At 42.0% G+C, this 24,162-nt stretch overlaps 1 protein-coding gene across 8 annotated transcripts in view; it reads right to left on the reverse strand.

The window, feature by feature from the left end:
• KNDC1 (kinase non-catalytic C-lobe domain containing 1) overlaps positions 1-24,162 on the reverse strand; it is a 283,690-nt gene that overhangs the window by 9,905 nt on the left and 249,623 nt on the right. For 7 of the 8 annotated variants that reach the window (XM_029609968.1, XM_029609973.1, XM_029609974.1 and 4 more), the window contains 6 exons: positions 20,373-20,486; positions 19,774-19,921; positions 18,848-19,021; positions 14,024-14,239; positions 8,372-8,454; positions 3,897-4,047 (listed from right to left, as the gene is read on the reverse strand). In XM_029609968.1, coding sequence (XP_029465828.1) covers positions 3,897-4,047; positions 8,372-8,454; positions 14,024-14,239; positions 18,848-19,021; positions 19,774-19,921; positions 20,373-20,486 — 886 coding nt within the window. Of the gene's footprint in view, positions 1-3,896; positions 4,048-8,371; positions 8,455-14,023; positions 14,240-18,847; positions 19,022-19,773; positions 19,922-20,372; positions 20,487-24,162 lie in introns of those variants that run through there. The other variant, XM_029609975.1, reaches the window with a different exon arrangement.

Genomic DNA, 24,162 nt, shown 5'->3' on the forward strand with positions numbered 1-24,162 from the left:
ATCATCCCAGCTTTCTTGGAAACCTGATGCTATTGTACCATTGCCATTACCATTGTAATGCTCTCTGTGAGCTGTAACTGCCTTTCCATACAGGTTACTCCAATGTTTCATTACTATTCTCCTTGCCACTAGGGATCCACTGTGCTTATCCTATACTTTTGAATTCCACTACAAGAACAACAAAATCATCAATGAGATGGAAGAACATGATTTATTTTAGAACTTAGGCTAGGTCAAAAAGCAATATGTGGTACCAGAGGTGGTGTTTTCCTACAATAAACGTCCTGTTATTGGGATGCATATCTATATGAGTGTATACATCTTTGATATCTAGAGAATATTTATTTGTAAAATTTATAAACCACCATACTGACAATTCTAAGTGGTGACCAACAAACATTCACAATAAAATTATCATGTATTTAACAAATCATATCAAGATAATAATAAACCACATAATAGAAGCACAAACACCAGCAAGTAATAAAAGACAAATGTCATAACACTTTAAAATAAGTCCAAAAGGACCACTTTATAGCCAATTTTTAATTGTGGACACCCTCAAATGCAAGAAAGAATAAATGAGCTTTTAATAATTTTCTAACTCTCAGAGTAGTTTCTGCATGTAGCTTAAACAGAAGAGCATTCTTCCAAACAGAACCCATAATACAAAATAATTGTGACCTCTTTCATTCAATCTAAATTGTTTAAATGAGGGAACATTACGTAACAGCTAAGACTTTAACCTTAAAGGACATCATGACTGGTAGAAAGATAAAACAGATGAACAATATTTAGGTGATGATCCTCGCAAAGCTTTATATACCAATAGCAGTTTCCTTGTTTAGAAGAAGAAAAAAGTGCCTAGGGAAATCAATATATTTATTTTATTTAGATTTTTTATATTTTGCTTTTCAGAACTTCAAAGTGTACATCAAAATGGATTACATTCAGGTACTATAGGTATTTCCCTATCCCCACAGGGCTTACAATTAAATTTTGTACCTGAGGCAACAGAGGGTAACGTGACTTGCCCAAGGTCACAAGGAGTAACAGTGGGATTTGAACCCCATAGCCTCTAACCACTAGGCTACTCCTCCACTCATCTTGAACCTTTCCTTTAAAACATACTTGTTCAAGTCCCTAGGCTCTAGGATTGGACTGTGTCATCAAATATTTTTCAATATCAGAAGTAATTGAGTAAAAGACCTGCCCTTTTTCCTGCAATGGGACAGGCTCAACTGCTTTTGTCTATAAAAGTGAGGAGAGTTCTGTTTCCAGCAATTCATGGTGAGGAAGGGGATAATATTGCCCCTTTGGTGGATGATTTTGGGGATTTTCAATAGCTGTAATAATCTATAGTCCTCCTTTACAATCCAAAGAACCCAGATGCCTGAGGTTATGAGGGACCAACAGTTTACATAAAACCAAAATCACTCCTCAAAAGTGAGACTGATCAGTTTAGAGACCAGAACTTTGCCTATGAGCTCTGGATCCAGTCAAAGAACTGACCATGATTTTGACTGGAAGGGGCTTTGAGCTTCTGCAATTGCATGATGTGACAGAGTGCATAATAGGGAGCCTCAGAACACCTTAAGGGTCCAGCCCCAGGGTTCTGGTCCATTCCACCTTAAGCAACACACAGGAGAGGAAATCCTGTTCCCAGGGTCTTTTCCTAAGCAGGATAAGAAGCTAGTCCCAGAGGGAAAAGCAGGCCCCAGGCAGAAGGAAATCAAGAACCATGGAGAACTATTTGTGTGTAATTTGCTACCTTTTTTTGTTTCAAGCACTGCTGAGGTGTCATCCTCGCTCACTCTCTCTGATAATGACACATATATGTACTGTTTGTACTGTTGTGCTGCTCCTTTGCTCACACAGGGGTTGATTTTAAAATCCACATATGCAAGTGTGGGCGGCCTGTGACTCACGTGAGCAAGGGGGGTAATTTTACAAAGCTACACATGATGATGCAATCGGTCCTCCACCAGTTCCCTCCCAGTCCGTTCCAATTAAAGAGAGGACTGGAAAGGAACTTTCCTATACCTAACTCTATCCTTCCTCCCTCTTCCCCTCTCCTCCCTGCCCCTTAATCCTACCCTAACTATCCCTAAACCTTTTTTTTTTTTTAAAATACTAATTGCTCCTCTGGAGCAGAAGTAATGTGCGCATGCCGGCCAGCTGCCAGCGCGTGCTTTTCCAGGACAGCTACTAATGGCACCGTCCTGGCCGGCGCAGACCACACCTCCCGGGCCACTCCATCTCCCTCTGCCAGCACTTCTGTGCATACTGAGGTTTATGTGCGTGGCCGAGCCCGTTGTAAAATGCGCACGGAAGACCCGGCCCTGCAAGTAAACCCTGAAATTTACGCGCATAGCCCTTTTAAAATCTGGGCTACAGTGAGTGCCCCCAGTAAAGCACTGCTGCCATCATGGTGTAAATTTCTTGCTTGCTGCCAGCCCTTCCCCATTCTGCAGCAGCAGCCTCTCTTTCCCAATCCCATTTTCTAGGAGACTCACTGGTTCCACAGCCAGCTGTTTCTCTCAGAGTTCATTACAATCGCCTCAGACAGAAGCCTCCCCAACACTGTAGAGGCACTTCCTCCTGGTTTACCCCTTTTCTTCCTGTGCCTGTAGTTGCCTCCACTTCTCCACAACCCTCCCACCACTCTAGTGCATTCTCATTGACTGCAGGCTACACAGTCTGCTGCTTTTATGATTCTTCAGGCTCTGCTCTGCCTACCTACTCCAGGGGAGGGGGGGACCAGATGTGACCCATACTGTACCCTAGTCACGAAAAGAGAAAATTAAGGGGTAGATTTTAATATATGCGTGTACGCTTCCCGGCGTGCACACACGGACGCGCCGATTTTATAACATGTGTGCACTGGTGCATTTGCATTTTGCATTGGGTGCCCCAGAGAGGTGGATTGGCGGGCACTCAATCATGACTGCCCGTTTAATGCGCGCCAATATTGCAACAGCCTGTTAGCGTGTAGTTACAGTAAGTTTTTGGCTTAACCAACACATTTCGGTTTTCTTCATGCTCAGCAGTAGCTGACTGCCCTTCATTTATATTAATAGCATTCAGACAAAGGGCTAGATGATTTAAGGTAGTAGACAAGGAAGAAACAATTGGGATGAATAACCAAACACTGACAGCATAAATTCTGTACTAATGTCAAATGAAGCAATAGTAATACATAGGGGTAGATTTTAAAAGGTGCGCGTGGGCATACATGTGCACGCACTACCCAGCGCGTGCACACGTATGCCCGATTTTATAACAGGTGCGCTCATATTATAAAATTGGGGGTCAGCGCGCGCAAGGGGGTGCACAACTGTGCACCTTGCACGCGCAGAGCCATGCTGCCTTCCCCCGTTCCCTTCCCCCTAGCCTGACCTTCCCACCCCTTCCCCTAACCTTTCCCCCCCCAGCCCTCCCCCCGATCTTTGTCTTACCTTTTGTGCCTGACTCCCGGCAGGTGCAAGTTGCACGCGCCGGCTGACTGCTGGCAAGCGGTCCTCTGACACAGCGGCAAATGGCCTTGCTGTCGGAGGCCTCTGCTCCCGCCCCCGGACCGCCCCGCCCCTTTAGTAAAGCCCTGGGACTTTCATGTGTAACCTTTTTAAAATCCGGCCCATGAATATAGATATACATTGAATAATATTACTGATGGACTGGACCCCAGGGGGATTCCACAATTCAAGGCTTTCCATGAAGAGATACTGTTCTTAATCCTGACCTGAAAGACTCAGTTTGAGAGAAATGAACAGAACTATTTAATGACTTTCCTTCAGATTCTCAGGGTATACATTCTTTCAATTATGTCAAAAGCCGCTAACACAGTGAATATCTAAAATATGTATACTAATATATGTATAAAACTGAATGCAAACCTTAGAAGTATGACATGTCACAATTTCAGCAGCAACCCATGTACTGATATTGTCTCCATATCTTAAAAGTTGTAAAAGGTAATTGTCTTGTATGCAGTTTTGCACAAAGAGGCTAGAGGCTTCGGCTGGAAACGCCCTAGTAGTAACAGTTCTGTGAAAAACAAATGGATATATGATGTCATAATGATGACATTTACAAATTCTGAATTTTCTCTCACTAACTATAAGCATTTAAAGTAGTTTGGGGCCGATGCAATATTATTCGCGGAAAGCAGGTGCTGACTTTTCAGCGCCCGCTTTCTTAATGCACGCATGGCGCCTGCAAGGGGGGAGCCATACACAAAGCAGAGTTGCTTACCTGTAACAGGTGTTCTCACAGCACAGCAGGATGTTAGTCCTCACATATGAGTGACATCATCAGGATGGAGCCCAATCACGGAACACGTTTGTCAAAGTTTCTAGAACTTTGACTGGCACCTACTGGGAATGTCCAGCATGGCACCAACCCTGCATCCAGCAGGGATCCCCCCAGTGGCGTAGCTAGACAATTTGGCGCCCGGGGCAAGAGACTTCTTCGGCGCCCCCTCCCTCCATCAATGATTTGCATTGAAATCGGTGCTATTTTTCTGCAGAGCCAGGCGTTTTGGCGCCCCCTTAGACCCGGCACATATGCTCAGTGTGCATGGAGTTTATACAGTGTCTAATTAGCATACATGGCTGTTATTACATCGCCCGTATGACATAGTGAGGGCAAAGGTAGCGCCAGCGCCATTTTGAGGATTGGCAATACGGCCCGCGTGCAGGAGGTCGCTCCCAGACCCCCGCTGGACTTTTGGCAAGTCTTGTGGGGGTCAGGAGGCCCCCCCAAGCTGGCCAAAAGTCCCTGGGGGTCCAGCGGGGGTCCGGGGGCGATCTCCCGCACGCGTGACGTCGGGAGCCAGGAAACAAAATGGCGCCGGCGCTACCTTTGCCCTGTCACATGATAAGGGCAAAGGGCCACCGGCGCCATTTCTCAACGCAGCGGTGGCCAGAGAGCGGGAGGAGATCGCGTCGGGACCCCCCCACTGGACCCCAGGTAATTTAAAACCTTTTTTGGGGGTGTTCGGGAGGGTGGGGGATTTGTTTTAAAGGTTCAGGTGGGTTTTAGGGTTGTTTTGGTGTGCCGGTTTTCCCGCCCTCCCCCGATTTACGATTTTTAGAAAAAAAAACAAACTTGATGATCAGATTTCCCTCCCCCCCAGCCAAAATCGATCGTTAAGACGATCGATTACACGATTCACACCTCTAATATATATCCCTTTATCTTAGCAATAATTTTGAGGAACTAAATACAATTTGTATACTTTTATAAATAATGTATAATTTGTGTTATCTGCATTTGACATGGATGCTGAAACAATATACACAAATTGGAAACTGCTTATGCACAGAATAGTTTGCACTGATTGTTAACTTTAATTCTGCAGCATTTTTTTCATGAGTGATTTATTCTGGTTTCTCTTTGTATTCACTTAATAGTGATAGTGGATTTTGGCTTTGAAGAAATAAAATAAGTATAATTAGATTATTTAGGATCATATTCAAAAATTTTTCTAACTGCCACCTTGTTATGTAATATAATGAGAGGATATTTAATAAAGTGTTGTTCAGCAGCTTTTATGCACATAAACCAGGCAATACTAGAACTATAGAAAAAAAAATTCAGTTCCTCAAAGATCTAGCAATGGCATTAATCTGTTAACTATCATTCTGTTGATTTGTGATAAAACCCATGCCCAGCAGGTCTATACTCTGGTATTGGGGATACAGCTGATGTAAAAGGTACTAAGGAAGGGCTTCTCAAACTGTGGGTCAGGACCCATATGGGATCATAAAACCTTCAGCTAGGGTCCTATGAGCCTCAAATGGCAGCATTCTTCAGGTACCAGAAACAGCAGCATTAGCAGTAGAAGAGTGAGTTCTGTGAGGCTGCATGCCATTCATAGGCCTTGCAGTAGTCTCATCCATGTAGGATTAGGGCTGCTACATGATCTGTGAACTTACACTGGCTCATAGGCCCCATGCTGGTGTTCATTACTAATGCTGCTGCTTGCAGATCACTATCAAGCTTGAGACCAACCATGATGGGGGGGGGGGGGGGGGGGGGAGGGCTGAGTATGAATGGGCTGGTGAAGATTGCCACAGCTTCTCTCCTCTCATCCACCAATGAACCCACCCAAGAAAAAATTGTTGCCCCTGCCATCAATCTGCCCTCTCTTCTCACCAGCTGTTATCTACATTTGGCCAAGGCCCAAAGGAAAATATTGCTGCTGGATCTGGCTTAGGGGATGTTTAGAGAAGAGACTGTTTGAAGGAAGAGATCAAATGAAGGAAGGGTTTGAAGGATGGCTCAGTTGGAGAAGGATTGGCTATGAGCGTGAGATGGGGGAAATGAAAGAAGATTGACTGGAAGATATATGAGAGGAGTTGGAGGGTGAGAGAGGTTCATCTGGAGGGATGTGAGAAAAGGGTTGGAGAGGAAAGGTGAGGTTGGGGATAAGGGATGGGGCATAAGAGTGAAGAGGGAAATGGAGATGGAGTGAGTAGGAAGGGAAGACAGAGGATTAATTGGGTGTTATGAGAAGGGGTTGGACATGAGAAAGGATAAGCTAGGGGGATGTGAAAAGGATGAAGGTAGAGAGAGAGATGGGGTTGGCTGGGGAGGATGTAAGAAAGAATTAGTGGTAGGTCTCAGTCTCAGAATCCCTTGGGACCCCAAGAAACTCTCAAATTCTGGGTGCCTGAGCACTCCTCTCTTGAGCCTCAATACATTTATAGGATAGAAGAAGGACAAGAAGAAAATGAGCCAAAGTAAAAGAAAATGCACCACTCACTAGACATTTCCCACTGGGGAACGTGGAAAATTGCTCTCATCTGCATTTATGAGACAAGCCTGTTGAATCTAGCGGACAGTTCTCCTGATCTTGGAAATAGGATTGTTATACTCCAAAAGCTAAGTACCAGCCAGTTTGGAATTATTTAATAACTGCCAAAGGCTTTCTAATGACAATAACACCAAGGACTTCCTGTAACCATTGCCCACGTGCTGTTGTTAGCAATACATAGGAAGATTATTGTTGTTTTCAATTATTGGAAGTATAATTTATTGACTGAATGAGGTGGATGTGTGGTTTGTGTTCATATATTGGGATGTTGTGAGAAATTAATGAATTTAGCGAATTTTTGGCCTCAATTGAATTTTGCTATAACAATTTAAAAAAAAATAATTTTTGTAGGGCTATATGTTGTGATATTATGAATACATTAGATATATTAAAGTTTGTCCTTAAATTTATAGATTGTGTTATTGAAACTTTGTTCCATAGAGTAATTGTTTTTTTGGCTGAATATAGGTACCTAAATTAGCCATCTAGTTTAGGAACCTAAATTTGGGCTATGAGCATCCTCTGAATATAAGAATTTTAGCTAAAAATCAGACAGTAACTTTTATATAGCCATGCGGGCGCACAGGTATGCACGTAATGCTAGCTCATGTCCAGAGAAGAAGCCATTTTATAACATACGCCTGTGTAAGTGCACATGGAATAAAATAGGCTGAACGCAAGTATATGTGCACATAATTTTATTTGGATGTGCATATGTGCGTGCAAATGTTGCCTCAACCACATAAATGGGGGTACTTTAATAGAAAAGTGCGCTGATGAAATTACCAGTTAAATCACTTAATTCCCAGTTCGCCCAAATACGGGTGAGGAATTCCTAAGCCACCTATTTAAATAGTCTTCCTTTTCCCCTCTTAACCCTGACCCACAAAACCTTGCTGACATGCCTATATTTTTTTGTTTTAGGACTTACACGCCATCCATAGCAGAAGTAAAGTTGCATGGTAGGGGACCCTGGTGCGTGCTTGTGTGCATACGTTTTTACACGCTGGTTTCATTTTTAAATCCAGGAACCCACACGAGCAGCCCAGACCGTGCCCTTTCCCCGCCCCTTTCTGGGCTTTTTTCATTTGTGCGCATAGCAGGAGATATGTGCATACATAGGCGCCTTTTAAAGTCTGCGAGACGTGCACCGGCCCAACTTGTGTGCGTATCTTTCAGCTTTAGCATGTGTAGGGCTTTTAAAATTCACCTGTATGTGCACATATGACTAGCAAATGACAAAATTGAACAAATATTTTAGCTACATACAAAAGAAGTCAATAAACTTAAAAACTACACTAATAACTGCATCATCTTGCTACTAATCGTGCTTCCACTTAACATTTGTTTTCCTTCATTTTTGGAGATTTCAGTTTGTCTATCTATTTAGATATCAATTGTTAGAATTCTACCCACTTTTTTCCTTAGGGAACACAAAGCAGCTTGAAACAATATGAATTGTTCTTGAGTCTACAGTGGATTTTGAATGTATTATGTGCACATATTTCAAACTTAAAAAACATCAGTCAATTATCAGATAAATAAACTTACTTAGTGGCAATGGTGACTCTGTCTTTAACACCAAGAACTCTTGAATTTAAGAAGTGTACTGGATGGCATTTTTGGAACATTTTCTAAGTAAAACAAATAAATCAAAAGTCAGGTATTAGATTTCTTGAAGATTGGTTCTCATGTATTTTCCTGAGATTATTAAAAATATTCAATTTCTAAGAATTAGAAATTATATTAAGAGAAATGTATCATACCATTTATTTAGAATATTTATAACCCCCACTTACTCCAATGCTCGAGGTTGCAAACAGTAAAACATTCATGAAATCTCAATAAAAAACAACATAGAATAAAAACAAATTACTATAAAGCATTCATAATTCTAAACTTACTAAATCTACCCTTTAAAACCTACTGCCACTACTCTTGTTCCCTCTAAGCTAAAATGGCTAAATTACTCAAACACTGGAGAAAATAAGTATGTTTTTAACCTTTTGCGAAATGTCTGTATAAAAGTGATAAGGTTAGCACGGGTTCAGAGTTCTTTTTCAAACTCTATTACCTACAATTAAACCATTTCTTGGAAATGCAGATTTCTGGGTAGTTACTCTATCTTTGATTCTATTCTCATTAGATTATTGCAATTCTCTTCTCCTTGGTCTACCTCAGTCTACATTGAATGTCCTTCGATTAATACAGAACTCTGCAGCTCGCCTGAATATGGGCTGTCCATTGCAGTTCCATATTATTCTAATATTAGCAGACACTAGCTCCCAATTTCTCGGCAGATCCAGTTTAAGATTATATATCTTTGATATTTAAATCAGTCCATGGATTGGCCTCCTCTTGCCTTTCCTCTGAACTGGTTACCTATTGTCTATCTCACATTTTCCGCTCTTCATTTAACAATCTTTTAAAAAACCCTTCATGCAAAGAAATTAGACTGAGGGAATCACAAGGTCATACATTTGGCATAGTAGGCCCTACATTCTGGAATGAACTTCCTGAATCTTGAAAATCAGAACATGATTTTTTTGTTTTAGGAAGTTACTAAAAACTAATCTTTTCACTCTGGTTTATACTAGTCATGTGGTACCATATCTTCATCTATTAGGGATTGGGTTTTTGCAGTTTGTGCAGCCAGGGAAAGTGGTTGGGTGTGGATATACTGAGAACGGCCAATTGATATTATTATTTATTATATCTATGATTGATATGTTGTTCTGTATTTATTGTTGGTTTTGTGTATGTTGTCGATCTTGTACTATGATATTATTATGCATGTATTTTTGTAATCCTTTGATATTTGTGGATCAACGTAATAAACATTTTGTAAATATTTAAATAAATAAGATGTAATTGTTCAGGAAGGAAGTTCCATAGTTTTGCAACTGTGACTGAAAAGGATTCTCTCTAGTTTCTGGAAAACTGTTGCCTGTAAAGATGGCATATCATGTAGTACACACAAAATATATAAGGGTAAAACAGGTATTACTTTTCCACATAAGAACATAAGAAATTGCCTTGCTGGGTCAGACCAAGGGTCCATCAAGCCCAGCATCCTGCTTCCATCAGAGGCCAAACCAGGCCACAAGAACCTGGCAGTTACCCAAACACTAAGAAGATCCCATGCTACTGATGAAATTAATAGCAGTGGCTATTCCCTAAGTAAGCTTGATTAATAGCAGATAATGGACTTCTCCTCCAAGAACTTATCAAAACCTTTTTTGAACCCAGCTACACTAATTGCACTAACCACGTCCTCTGGCAACAAATTCCAGAGCTTTATTGTGCATTGAGTGAAAAGGAATTTTCTCCGACTAGTCTTAAATGTGCTACTTGCTAACTTCATGGAATGCCCCCTAGTCCTTCTATTATCTGAAAGTGTAAATAACTGATTCACATCTACTCGTTCAAGACCTCTTATGATCTTAAAGACCTCTATCATATCCCCCCCTCAGCCGTCTCTTCTCCAAGCTGAACAGCATGGGCGCACATATACACGTGTGTCTTGGCACATGCCCAGAGACACAGCAATTTTATAACATATGCATGCACCCAATTTTGCAAGTGAGTGAATATAGCTACGTAAAGACGGGTTTGAGCCACACAAGTGAGGGAATTTTTTAACTGGCACACATCCACGCCTTAACCAGTTTCACAAGTTCGGCATTTTTTTGAATAGCAGGTCTGCAGTGACATTGGGGCGGATTTTAAGAGCCCTGCTCGCGTAAATCCGCCTGGATTTACGCGAGCAGGGCCTTGCGCGCCGGTGCGCCTATGTTCCATAGGCCTGCCGGCGAGTGCAGAGCCCCGGGACTCACGTAAGTCCCGGGGTTTTTCGAGGGGGGCGTGTCGGGGGCGGGGCCGATCGGCGCGGCGTTTTGGGGGCGGGACGCGGTGTTTCGGGGACGGGCCCGGGGGCGTGGCCGCGCCCTCCGGAACCGCCCCCAGGTCGCGTTTCGGCGCGCAAGCAGCCCGCTGGCGCGCGGGGATTTACTTCTCCCTCCGGGAGGCGTAAATCCCCCGACAAAGGTAGTGGGGGGGTTTAGATAGGGCCGGGGGGGTGGGTTAGATAGAGGAAGGGAGGGGAAGGTGAGGGGAGGGCGAAAGCGAGTTCCCTCCGATTTCGGAGCGGCCTTGGAGGGAACGGCGGCAGGCTGCGCAGCTCGGCGCACGCTGGCTACACGAAATCGGCAGCCTTGCGCGCGCCGAACCTGGATTTTAGCAGATACGCGCGTATCTACTAAAATCCAGCGTACTTTTGTTTGCGCCTGGTGCGCAAACAAAAGTACGCAAAGGCGCACTTTTTTAAAATCTACTCCATTGTGAAGCCTTGTGGAGTTTTGTATGAGTAAAGATTTTTTGGCTCTGTTGGGACACTGAGGAAGGAGTATATGTATTTGGTGCTGAAGGAAGGCATTATACGTGTGATTAATTATGAATACATTTCAAAAGTAAGATATTTCAATAGGAATCTGAGATTCAACATTAAAGGATTATTGGAGTGCAATTATCTTTATAGCACAGTAGGAATTATAGACTTTGGACGGATAGTGGCATTGTGGAGTGAAACCTAATGTGTTACAGCATGAGAATGTGGTGATTTCCTATGTATCTATTGTAAATCCCTTGATAAAACCATTGCTGAAACAAGGGTCCTTTGTTGGGAATATATAAAAGAAGGAAGGAGATAGGAATATATTACCAATTTTCTGGACCGGGGTATTGTTCTAATCTACTTGTGTGATTAGAATAATTGCAATATCTCTTCCAGGACTGTATTTCTGGAATTTTACTGTATGAAGCTGTGCTTTTGGGGAGTGATATTGTTGCAGTATGAAATTGTATAACTGTTGCAATATATTTGTTAGCATAAATGGTTTTAAATTTGGAGAATGAGTGGATATTAGAGATGTGCAATCGTTTATCACGAATTAGGCAATTACAAAGAAATTGCCTAATTCGTCCTGGTTCGGGGGCCCCGAAACCCGAAAAGGATTTTCCCCGAACTTCGGGGAAAATCCATTTTTCGGGTTTGTATGGGGAGAGAGGCACTTTTTTTTAAAAAAAATTAAAAACCACCCCAAACATTAACTATAATAACACCCCCTGCCCCCCCATCCCATCCCGATCCCTCCCCAAGACTTACCAACATCCCTGGTGGTCCAGCGGGGTCCCGGGTGCGATTTGTCCCTCCGTGGGTGCCCAGTGTGCTAGTGCTAGCCACGCTCAAAATGGTGCCGAATAGCCTCTGAACTACTATGTCACAGGGGCTACCGGTGCCATAGGTCAGCCCCTGTCACATGGTAGGAGAACCGACCAATGGCGCCGAAAGCCCCTGTGACATAGTATGGGCAAAGGCTATCGGCGCCATTTTGATTATTGGCAGCCGACGATGACATCGCTCCAGGACCCCCGCTGGACCCCCCAGGGATTATTGGCAAGCCTTGGGGGGGTCAGGAGGCCCCCCCAAGCTGGCCAAAAAGGTTGCCAATAATCCCTGGGGGTCCAGCGGGGGTCCGAGAGCGATGTTGTCGTCGGCTGCCAATAATCAAAATGGCGCCGATAGCCTTTGCCCATACTATGTCACAGGGGCTTTCGGCGCCATTGGTCGGTTCTCCTACCATGTGACAGGGGCTGACCAATGGCGCCGGTAGCCCCTGTGACATAGTAGTTCAGAGGCTATTCGGCACCATTTTGAGCGTGGCTAGCACTAGCACACTGGGCACCCACGGAGGGACAAATCGCACCCGGGACCCCGCTGGACCACCAGGGATGTTGGTAAGTCTTGGGGAGGGATCGGGATGGGTGGGGGCGTGTATGTAATGTATTAAAATTAATTTAAATGCGTGGGGTGGGTTTTTTTTTTAGCTTTGTTTTCCCGCGTCGTTTTTTGGCCTGGTTTCGGTTTTCCCCGTTTAGTTTTTTTTTTTTTTTCAAAAAAACTAAACGGTAAAAACCGAACTTTACCACGAAGTATCCGAGTCAAAAAACGACCCGGTAGCAAAACACGAAGCACATCTCTAGTGGATATATATGTGTGTTATTGATGTATTAAAATTGTGATTACAGTGAAATACAATTATTGTATTTTCATATTTTATAATAAACAATTTAATTTGTACATAGGTATATTGGGGCAGATTTTATAAATCTGTGCACACGCATACTTTTGTTCGTGCGCCAGGCGCGAACAAGAGTATGCGGGATTTCAATAGATACGCGCGAGGCCGCGCATATCCATTAAAATCCAGGGTCGGCGCGCGCAAGGCTGCCCAAAATCGGCCTCGGAGGGAACTTTCTTTCGCCCTCCCCCCACCTTCCCCTCCCTAACCCCCCCCCCCCGGCCCTATCTAAACCCCCCCTACCTCTATCACAAAAGATACACCTGCTCAAAGCAGGCGTAACTTTGCGCACGCCGGGCTGGCTGCCTCGCTCCATGTTCTGGTCCGGAGGCCGCGGCCACGCCCCCGGAACCGCAGAACCACACCCGCGGCACTGCCCCCGGATGACGCGCCGACCGCATCACGCCCCCCGACACGCCCCCCGATGACGCGCTGACCAATTACCATCAGGGCTGAGGCTACAGCAAGATAGAAAGAGGTTCAGGAAAGATTTAAAAACGTGGCTCTTCTGTCAGGCATATGAGAGTGACAGCTAAAACGGAAGCTGAAATCCACGTATTCTGTTCTTATTTGTTACTTTTAACTTGTGTATTTTTAGTTTATCTTGTTTTAGGGGTAATATTAAGATATTTTAACATTGTTTGTATTAAGTTAATTTTAATAATATGATATGAGATTTTAGCAATTTTTATGTAATAATTTATGATTACTTTTTGTAAACCGTAGCGATGGAACTTTACTGTGCAAAGGTATAGAAAAACTTTACAAATAAATAAAATAAATAAATAAATGTGTCTTCATTACATTTTGTGCACTTTAACATGCATATTTTTTGCTGCGCTAATAGGTAATGAGCTATTTTGTATACTTTTCCATCTCATGTCTTCATTATCATAGATTTTGCGTCAATACTAATGCACACTAGTTTACATACGTTAACCACTAGTGATAAATAATGCAGGCATTTAAGATGCATCGTTTGTGTTACCATTTAACATGCTTTAGTATTTTGGCCTCTAAGTTATTTATATTTACTTTCAATGAAGGTTCTACTAGTCTTTACCTCTTGCAAAAGCGTAAGTTGACTGGAAAGCTGCTGTACACTGTATTCACTTATAAAATATGACCCCCTCTCATCTACTTTCATATAAGAGCTTGAAAATTCTTCCATAAAGTTGGGATAACATGGCCTTGGCAAAGCTGATGCAATGGTATATTGCTTTTCCTTCTGATGTAGTAAAATGGACTCATTTCCTTTGGAGAATTTCCAGTTCAAGCTCTGTGAAACAAAAATTCAGAACAAATAAATCCAGTTAAAACAGATTTAAAGAAAATTAATATGGGGTTTAAGTATCCATTTAGAGCCCAACTTTCAAAACTGTCTGCCATATGCTATTTGTGCACATAAGTGGGCCCACAGAAATTTATGCTAGTATTTTAGAAACTATGTGGCAGGAGCCATGCAGTTTATAAAATACCGTATGTTTCTGCCCCAAAAGTACATGTGTATGTTTCAGTATGTTCAAGTATATTTCAATAAAAGGAAAATGCATACTTTCTATATCTATTTTATAAAAATATGAACATATGGGGGTAGATTTTAAAAGGGTGCGCGCGGGCGTACATGTGCGTGCGCTACCCGGCGCACGCACATGTACACCCAATTTTTTAACTTGCCACTGTGTCAGAGGCCTCTGGCCCCATCCTCACCCTGCCCCCAGACCACCCACGCTCCACCCCTCCTCTTTAGTAAAGCCCAAGGGACTTACACGCGTCCAAGAACTGTTTCTAGACTGCCCCTTTTTTTTCTTTGTTAACAATTACGTGTGATGCTACAATTATACACACAATCTTAAGGATTATAAAATAATATATATGTACATATATGCTAATTTTACTTGCACAATCCCTGTGTATTGATTTGAAAATTATCTCCTTAATCTTCTGGAAACAGAACCTTTGTAGACACCCCAAATTTGTTTATTTTAGCATCCAGGTTAGCCCAGGACTCAGAAGATATTAAACTAATAGTATTTTTTATTCTTCTTCTCTAAACTATAATTGCATTCCATTTAAATGTGTCAAGTATAAATCTTCTAAATACTTAATGAGAGTAATTTTGTAACATTACTACTAACGTATGTGGCAGCTACAACATAAGTAATATCAATTTTCAAAGTGAATTTAAGAAAATGATCCAAAATAACATGCACAGATTCAACTGCACAAAGTTACACTTGCTCTTTGCAGGGCATAATTTGAGCATATTAATTTATGTGCAAACTTAATAAAATCAAACGCATGCATGTAAAGGAGAAATTAATTATTACCTGATAATTTCCTTTCCGTGAGTCCAGTCAGACCAGTCCTGAAGCATGGGTTTTTGTTTCCCAACCAGCAGATGGAAACAGAGACTAACATTTGCAGATATCACCCTATATAGGCTTTTGTAGAGATGTGCATTCGGTTTACCAAATTGGAAAATTTCAACAAAATTGTCCAATTCGGCATGGATCAGAGGACCCGAAAAATGATCGGGCTTTCCCCGAAATTTCTGGGAAAATTTTTTTTCGGGTTAGCATGGGGGGGGGAGGGGCACATTTATTAAAAAAAACCCCAAACCCACGCCAACCCTTCAAATTTACTTAATGACAACCCCCCCACTATCCCGATACCCCCACCCCCAAGACTTACTGAAAGCCCTGGTGGTCCAGCGGGGGTCCTGGGAGCGATCTCCCACTCTCAGGCCGTTGGGCCTGCCAGGAATCAAAATGGCACTGGTGGCCCTTTGCCTTTACCAAGTGACAGGAGGTACTGGTGCCTCGCAATGTCTTCCTTCAATTTATCACAAACCGCTTGTGACTTAACTACTCTGAATAATTTTGTGCTGTAGCTACACAATGTTAGGTTCCATTATAGGAGTTACTACCCCAAAAGGACTAGGGAGCACTCCATGAAGTTCCCTAGTCCTTGTATTATCCAAAAGGGTAAACAAACATTTCACATTTACCTGTTCAACTCTTTTCATGATTTTGTAGATCTCTATCAAATTCCCTCTCCACCATCTCTTCTCCAAGCTGAACAGCCCTAACCTTTTTAGCCTTTCATCATAGGGAAGCCATTCCATACCCTTTATCATTTTGGTCGCCCTTCACTGTATTTTCTCCAGTGCATCTATATCTTTTTTTGAGATTTTGCAACAGGAACTGAACACAGTATTCAAGATGCAGTCTAATCATTAAGCAATACAGAGGCATTATGACATCCTCTATTTTATTTGCCATGTCCTTCTTTATAATTCCTAACATTTTGTTTGCTTTTTTGACCACTGCAGCACACTGAGCTGACGATTTCAATGTAATATCAACTATGATGCCCAGATATTTTCTGGGGTAGTAACTCCTACAATGGAACCTAACATTGTGGAGCTACAGCATGGTTTTTTTTTTTCCTGTATGCATAATCTTGCACTTCTCCACATTAAATTTCATCTGCCATGTGAAATTCCAGCCTCGTAATGTCTTCCTTCAATTTATCACAAGCCGCTTGTTTAAAACAAATCAGAGAAAATTATTTTTCACTCAACACACAATTAAGCTCTGGAATTCAGTGCCAGAGGATGTGGTTAAGGCAGCTAGCATAGCTTGGTTTAAAAAAGGATAAGGTCCTGCTATTTGGTTTTTAATCAATAGGGAACAGCCATTGATTGTTGTCGACATTAATAGCATGGGATTTATTTAATGTTTGGGTACTTGCCAGGTACTTGTGACTTGGATTGGCCACTGTTGGAAACAGGGTGTTGGGCTTGATGGACCCTTGGTCTGACCGAGAATGGCATATCTTATGCTCTTATGTGGCAATCCCAAACTTCTCACAGGTCATTGCACATTAGCAGTTTTCATAGTGGTTGCAAACAACCATGCACAGTTGGGCCCTGCTATACATAGTAGGGATGTGAATCGGTACCGGACTCGTTTCCAGTATCAATTTCGGGTAAAAACCATGGGAAATCTTTGTTCCCGCGATTCTTACCCATTTTAATCGGCTGTGTCGTGCCAAAAAAAACAAAACAAAACACCCCGACCCTTTAAATTTAATCCTTTCACATCCCCCACCCTCCCGACCCCCCCCAAATTTTTTTTAAAGTATCTAGTGGTCCAGCGGGGGTCCTGGGAGCGATCTCCCTCACTCGGGCTATCAGCTGCCACTAATCAAAATGGCGCCGATGGCCCTTTGCCCTTAGCATGTGACAGGGTATCCGTGCCATTGGCCGGCCCCTGTCATATGGTAGGAGCACTGGATGGCCCGCGCCCAGTGCAGGGATTTCCTCTTGTGGGCCCATAGCGCTCAATAGTTTATTGCAACAGGCACTCAGTGCAAGTATCCATTTTTATTCTGCTTCTTTTTTCATTGTAATATACTTCAGCAACCTCAGCAAAATATTAGCGCCCCCCCTTACTTTGGATGTCTAAATTATTGGACATAAAAAAAGTGGGTTTCTTTTCATCAAGTCAAAATATACATTTATTTTTCTCCACTGCAAGCAATTTACTGTCACAATGATACCAAGGAGGAGGACACACATTGCAACACAGAGAACCCAATTTTTAAATTTCTTTTTGTGAGCCCTTGACTACAAGTTGACTTTACTCCACCTCTGAGGCTGGAGTTAAATTTGCCGCATTAAAAAGTGTATGTTCTGTACCTAGTGCTTTCCTGCATAGGGGGCTAATAGTTAATGCCCTCATTTACATGGAATTTACATCGGATGGGTGCTGTCGGGTACTTATTTGTTAGGGTGCATGTTTTGGGCACGCTAATTTCCTTACTGCATTGGGCGCTAGTCTAGCATGTCTAAAACGTGCCCCCAACTGCGCGTAAACCCATGCTCTAGGATGGGCTCACTTTATTGCATCGGCCCCGTGGTGTTTTACAAATATGCAGATTCTGCTGCACAGTTTACACAATACTAGTATTAACATCCATACATGCACTTATGTATGCAAACGCTGTACAATGGATAGGTTTGAAGGTTAGGCTCCCTATGCATTATTTTTCAGCACTTGCCAAAACATGTTCCTGAGAAATACTCCCTCATCACACTCTGGAATACCATGTGGACTTTTAGGCAGATTGAAAAAAAGCAATTTTTTATACAGTCAGTTTATGTTGGTAAATTGTGGATATCTTTGAAAACTGACTACTAAGAAGGAAATTTTCAAAGCAGAAATATCATTTTGTTTTTGGATAGATAGGTCTGGTATCACCTTTGACTTAGAAATCTGGGACCCTCTGTAATCTAACAGTTCCTCAGGCAATATTCCTAGCAGTTTCCAGCAAATATTTATACTTTAGAAGATATAAAAGGGGAGATTTTCAAATAGTTTGCAGAGTTGCAAACTACAAGGACACTTAACATGTGTACATAAGTAAATCTTCAAAAAGAAATAACCTGCATTGCTTCTAGTTTAAAGTTAACAATGACAAAATACATATATTAAAAGTATTCACACACACTTTGGCCTTCCTATTGGCATGGAAGGTGGAAGCAGAATAGGGAAAAATGAAGGGGCAAAATAATATGCATACTGTGCCGGGTTAGGAAAACGGACGCTCATAAACTTGAGTGTCCTTTTTCCTAACCGGCTGACAGCAGACCTCTCCTGGGTGCCCACTGCCGAAGAGGTAATTATTCACCTCGCGCCTCCTTTTTACAGTGGCAGCCAATTTAAATATTAAATCGGGCACCCTGGAAAGATGGATTGGTGCACGTTGAGAGAGTAGGTACTCACTCATGAGCGCCCATTTTCCTTGTTCCGATATTGTATTAGCCAGCCTGTGATTAATAAAGGTTTTCAGAGGTAAAAAAAACAAACAAACACCAAACCTTTCTGGAGATATTGTCTTCAGAGAACTTTGTGCACAGCGAGTGTAAAGATTTTGTATCCTCATCCTTCTGTTGAACAAAGCTGAGACAAGGGGAGGTGCATTCATCTTTTTTTCTAGTAATGTCTTTAAGCAATGACAGCAGCTGTTCACCACGGCTATCCATTGGAATGAGCTAAAAAAATTCACATCAATAATATATAACATACATTTACTCTAAACTTATGAATATAATAATTTTTCATTTAATACTTGAATTTTACACTGCTTGCAAACTACTACTACATTGTATGAATGTATTATGTTTAATGTTTTTAACCATACTAAAGCCCAATTTTTGTTTATTTCCTTTAAACAAAAATATTATTAATTAAAAGAAAATATAATAATCCGTCTAGCAATTATAATAAATACACATTTAATTTGTACTTTCATTTCAAATTTGTATTTCATTATAGAGGGGAAATAAGTTCTTGAAATTCTGGCAAGCTACTTCAAAACTTAGTCACTTCTAACGGTAAAGATGTAAGTAAATCAAGGTGTTATCAGTGTCAGATTTACATCCCCTAGACATGCAGCTGGCAGATCTTCAGCACCTCCTCCTTCTCCATGCTCCTCTCTATCAGCACAAGGAAGACAGCTCTTAACTTTGTCTGCCTTCAAATCTGATGCTTTCATCCTGAAGTTTCAACACAGTCGCCTCCCCCCCCCCCCACCTGTTTCGGTGCCGACTCTATTTCTCTTTGCCATGAGTGGGATAGGCCCCACCTGTGGTACCACTTGGCTGCTCTTCAGCGCCCTCTATGGCTCAGCGCCCTAGGTGACCGCCGAAGTTCACCTAATGGACGCGCTGGCCCTGGGAATGAGTTAGTAGTGTACTCCCCCCCCCCCCCCCACCATTTATGTTTTGCATGAAATAATAGTTACCCTGGAATATATGAAATCTTCCAGATTATCTAGTAAATCAGTGTTTGTAGAAAAGTCTACAATGTAGCAGTCTTCAATCCAAGCTTGCAGTAAATAGAGTGTGCGATTATATATTTTGGCTAGTGTAGATGAAGAATCCAAGTTTTCTCTATAAATTGAAAAAATATATTGATTGCACTTATATAATGACATGTTTCATTTTTAATATAAACAGTTATAGTTATTAATTTAAAATAGTTTGATTACCTATATTGAATACTAGAAACAGGCCAGAAAATAGTGGCATGATATTGCAAAACAAAATTCCACTAATAATCCAAGTATTTCCAATCAGACAAGGTTAACTGGATCTCTCTGTCACATTGGACAGAAGCAATATGTTAAAGGTCACTAAGATCCCAAGGGAATTTAAACTTTTAGATCTCAATTTTAATGGAGCATTTCTATCCAGTCTGAGAGAATTCTATCCTTTTAACCCTACTTGAAGAGAATACTCAGATTCTGGATAAGGTTTTGGATTGTGATCAAAGGCTGTGGTTTTCTATTCCATCTGTCATGAACACTAACCAGGGATATGAATAGGCAATGAGATATTTTACCTTGATAAAGCACAGTTGGCTCTTCCAATAAGAAACTGCAGAAAATCTTGTCGTGTACAAAAGTAACGAAAAGTATAGAGGAACTGTTGCACATAACCTTCTAGAACAGCATTTCTGTGGAACACAAGAACACATCACATGTTAAAGTAGTAGAAGATTGTTGTTAATTAGGTCAGAATATGAAACACTCCATCTCAGCAAACACGCTGTCTTATAAACACAAATCCGCTCAGCTGAGTGCACTATTTAACCCATGGTTGGACGCACGTTTTGGGGATTAGCATGTCCAAAATACACGTCCAGCCCCCCCCTCCAAAAAAACAAAACAACAAATAGCGCTCATCACATGCAAATGCATGTTAATGAGGCTATTAGCTATTCACCCCAGTTACAAAAAAAAAATGAGCATCTGATCTGCACATTTTTGAGCAGCCCAAAAAGGTATACAGAAAAGCCAAAAATACTTCTTTTCTGTACATCCTCCGACTTAATTTCATGGCGATATTATGTCGGAGAAACCAAAAGGTTAAAAAAAAGTAAAAAAAAAAAAAAAAAAGTGTGTCGGCAGTCAGGTTAGGAAAAGGGACGCTCAATTAACGAGCGTCCCTTTTCCTAATCCGCTGACTGCCACCTCTCCTGGACATCTGCTGCCAAGGGGGTACTAGGGGCACACAATTGCCCTAGTGCCTCCTTTTTAGCTCAAACCCCTCATTTAAATATTGTATCGTGCCCAGGAGAGGTGGCTGGGTGCACATTAGGAAAGTGGGCGCTCAACATTGAGTGCCCGTTTTCCGTGCATCTTTATTGCATCGGCCTGAAAGGGAGCATGCTGGGAGAGTGGAGGTGCACTCAATCAACATAATAGCGAATATTCCAAAGCTACCAGTGAACACATACTAGAAGAGTGAATGCATGGCAATCATGGGGCCCCAGACTATTTCAATATAACATAATTATTTTTTTAAATGATTGCTAAAAATACACTACTCATACCAAGTATAAAGAGAATAGTGCAGTTTCTGTAATCCAAAGGATTACAAGATCTAGGCAGCCTGCTATTTTAACAGAGATAAATCTTGTCAGAAGAATCTGATCACTTTTCTTATTTCTTTTTCTTATTTTTTATTTATATTAATTTACATTTGGATCATTGCATGTCATTGGTAGCTCAAGGCAAGTTACATTCAGGTACATTAGTTTATTTTACCTGTCCCCAGAGATTTTACAATCTGAGGGGTATAATTTTATTAAACAGCATTGGGAATTCAAAGGTTGATTTAAAAAACATGCATGGGCGACCAGGTGCATGCGATTCCTGGCATGTGCACATGGACGTGGTGTTTTTATAACATGTGCATGTCGCCGTGGAGATTGCTAGGCATGCCTGGAGGGGAGATTGGGGAGGATGGGCCAAAATTTTAAAGGGGTGGAGTTGGTAAGCAGGGAAGGGGGATCTTCACAGTGCCACTTATTTTTTTTTTTAATTTTAGTGCCTCAGGGATGTCTCTAGAGAGGGTGGGGTGTGACAATCTTAGAAGACCACCAGAGATTTTTAAATCTTTAGTGACTGTCTTCGTTCAAGCCACTTACATAGGGTCTTTAATATGATGGCTGAAACAGGCAAAGGGGCCTCCATAATTCATTATTTTTGGGGGCAGAAAAAGTATGGTATTTTTCGTGGCAATATTTTACCAAATACTACAGTTTAGTAAACCCCAGTGGTATTTTCCTCTCCGGGAAAAATACCTGAGGCAATGGAGGGGGAAGTGACTTGCCCAAAGTCACAAGGAGCATCAGCATAATTTGAATCCTGTCTTTCCTGATTCTCAGCCCACTGCTCTAACCACTAGGCTATTCCTCTTTGACTGAGTGGCCAGAGAGTTGGATCAGGGGAGAGCGTTAGATATAGCATACTTGGATTTCAGTAAGGCCTTAGACACGGTTCTGCATAGGCAACATCTAAATAAAATGAACCCTCTTGGTATGGACTCTAAAGTGACTGACTGGGTAAGAAACTGGTTGAGTGGGAAGCAACAAAGAGTAACTGTAATTGGAGATCATGCCAAGAAGAAGGGTGCTACTAGTGGTCTACCACAGGAATTGGAGTTTGGACAGTTCTTTTCAACATTTTCGTAAGTGATATTGTGGAAGGGCTATTGATGAGACTTCATTTGAGATACTGAGTTCAATTCTGAAAAGCACATCTTCAAAATGATATATATACAGTACTGAGTATTTTGTATTATGTCAGTCCAGAAGGCAACTCTAAAATGGTCAGCAGTCTTCATCATAAAGCATATGGGACAGACTTAAAGATCTAAACATGTGTATCCTAGAGGAAATATGATAGAGACTAGGGATGTGCATTCGTTTTAGACGAAATAAGAAATATAGACGATATTTCCTATTTCGTCGCAGTTTGGGGGGCCCGAAAATGATAGGAAAACCTCACGAAATTCCGTGTGGTTTTCTTATCTTTTTTTTTTTGGGGGGGGGGAGAAAGGGCACACAACCCCCCCCCCCACCCTTCAGATCTAATTATTTACAATCCCCCACCCTCCCGACCCCCCCCAAAGCTTGCCTAAAGTCCCTGGTGGTCCCGGTGGGGGGGGGGGGGGGCCCGGGAGCGATGTTCCCCTCTCTGGCCGGCGGCTGCTACTAATCAAAATGGTGCTGATGGCCGTTTGCCCTTACCATGTGACAGGGGCTATCAGTGCCATTGGCCGGCCCCTGTCACATGGTAGGAGCAATGAATGGCCCGTGCTATTTTTTAAGATGGTGCTGGCCATCCATTGCTCCCTACCATGTGCAGGGGCCAGCCAATGGCACAAGTAGCCCCTGTCACATGGTAAGGACAAAGGGCGAATGGCACCATGTGCAGGGGCCAGCCAATGGCATAGATAGCCCCTGTCACATAAGGGCAAAGGGCCACCGGCACCATTTTGCTTACTGGCAGCCAATGGCCTGAGAGCGGGAGATTGCTCCTGGGACCACCGCTGGACCACCAGGGACTTTAGGCAAGTTTTGGGGGGATCGGGAGGGTGGGGGATTGTGAATAATTAAATCTGAAGGATCGAGGTGGGTTTTTTTTTTCAGATCGGGACAGCCGAAAAAAAAATGGTCAGAACCGTTTTAAACAACATTTCCTGCGGTTCTACAAAAACGAAACTGGAAACGATTACCGGTACGATACACATCTCTAATAGAGACCTTTAAATACCTCCAAGGAATAAATACACAGGAGGCAGGTCTCTTTCAATAAGAGACTCATGGATGGGATGAAAAGAAGAGGATGAGAAGAATGGGATAAGAAGACTGGAATTGCTAACAGAAGTGCCAGTACTGAGTATTTTGTATTATGTATGCAGAGTGAGAAGGTCATCAAGTATCAATAGATACAATCAGAGATCAGAAGATTGGGGCAGAAAGTTACTGAACTAGTTCCAATTGTCTTAGGTGCCATTGTCCTAATTAAAAAGAACTTCTAAGTGCACCTTAATATGATGCCTATATGTATCCTATGAGCTCTAGGAGGAAGTTCTCTTTGGTACAATGAAAATAATAAGATCACTAGAAGTACATTTGAGAAACTGAGATTAGGAGTGAGGTTCATTGCTGTCATGGTATGGACATAGAAATCAATCCAAAGAAGTGAGCAAAAATTACTTATTAAAAATGTACAATGTCTGACCAGTGTGAAAAACTCAGTCAATTAAAACTTATTTCATAAAATTGCATAAATGTACCACTGATAATCATACTGTAAATGGCACTAAATTTTTTATAAGGT

This window comes from Rhinatrema bivittatum, chromosome 7 (assembly GCF_901001135.1).
Source record: "Rhinatrema bivittatum chromosome 7, aRhiBiv1.1, whole genome shotgun sequence".
Lineage (NCBI taxonomy): Eukaryota > Metazoa > Chordata > Amphibia > Gymnophiona > Rhinatrematidae > Rhinatrema > Rhinatrema bivittatum.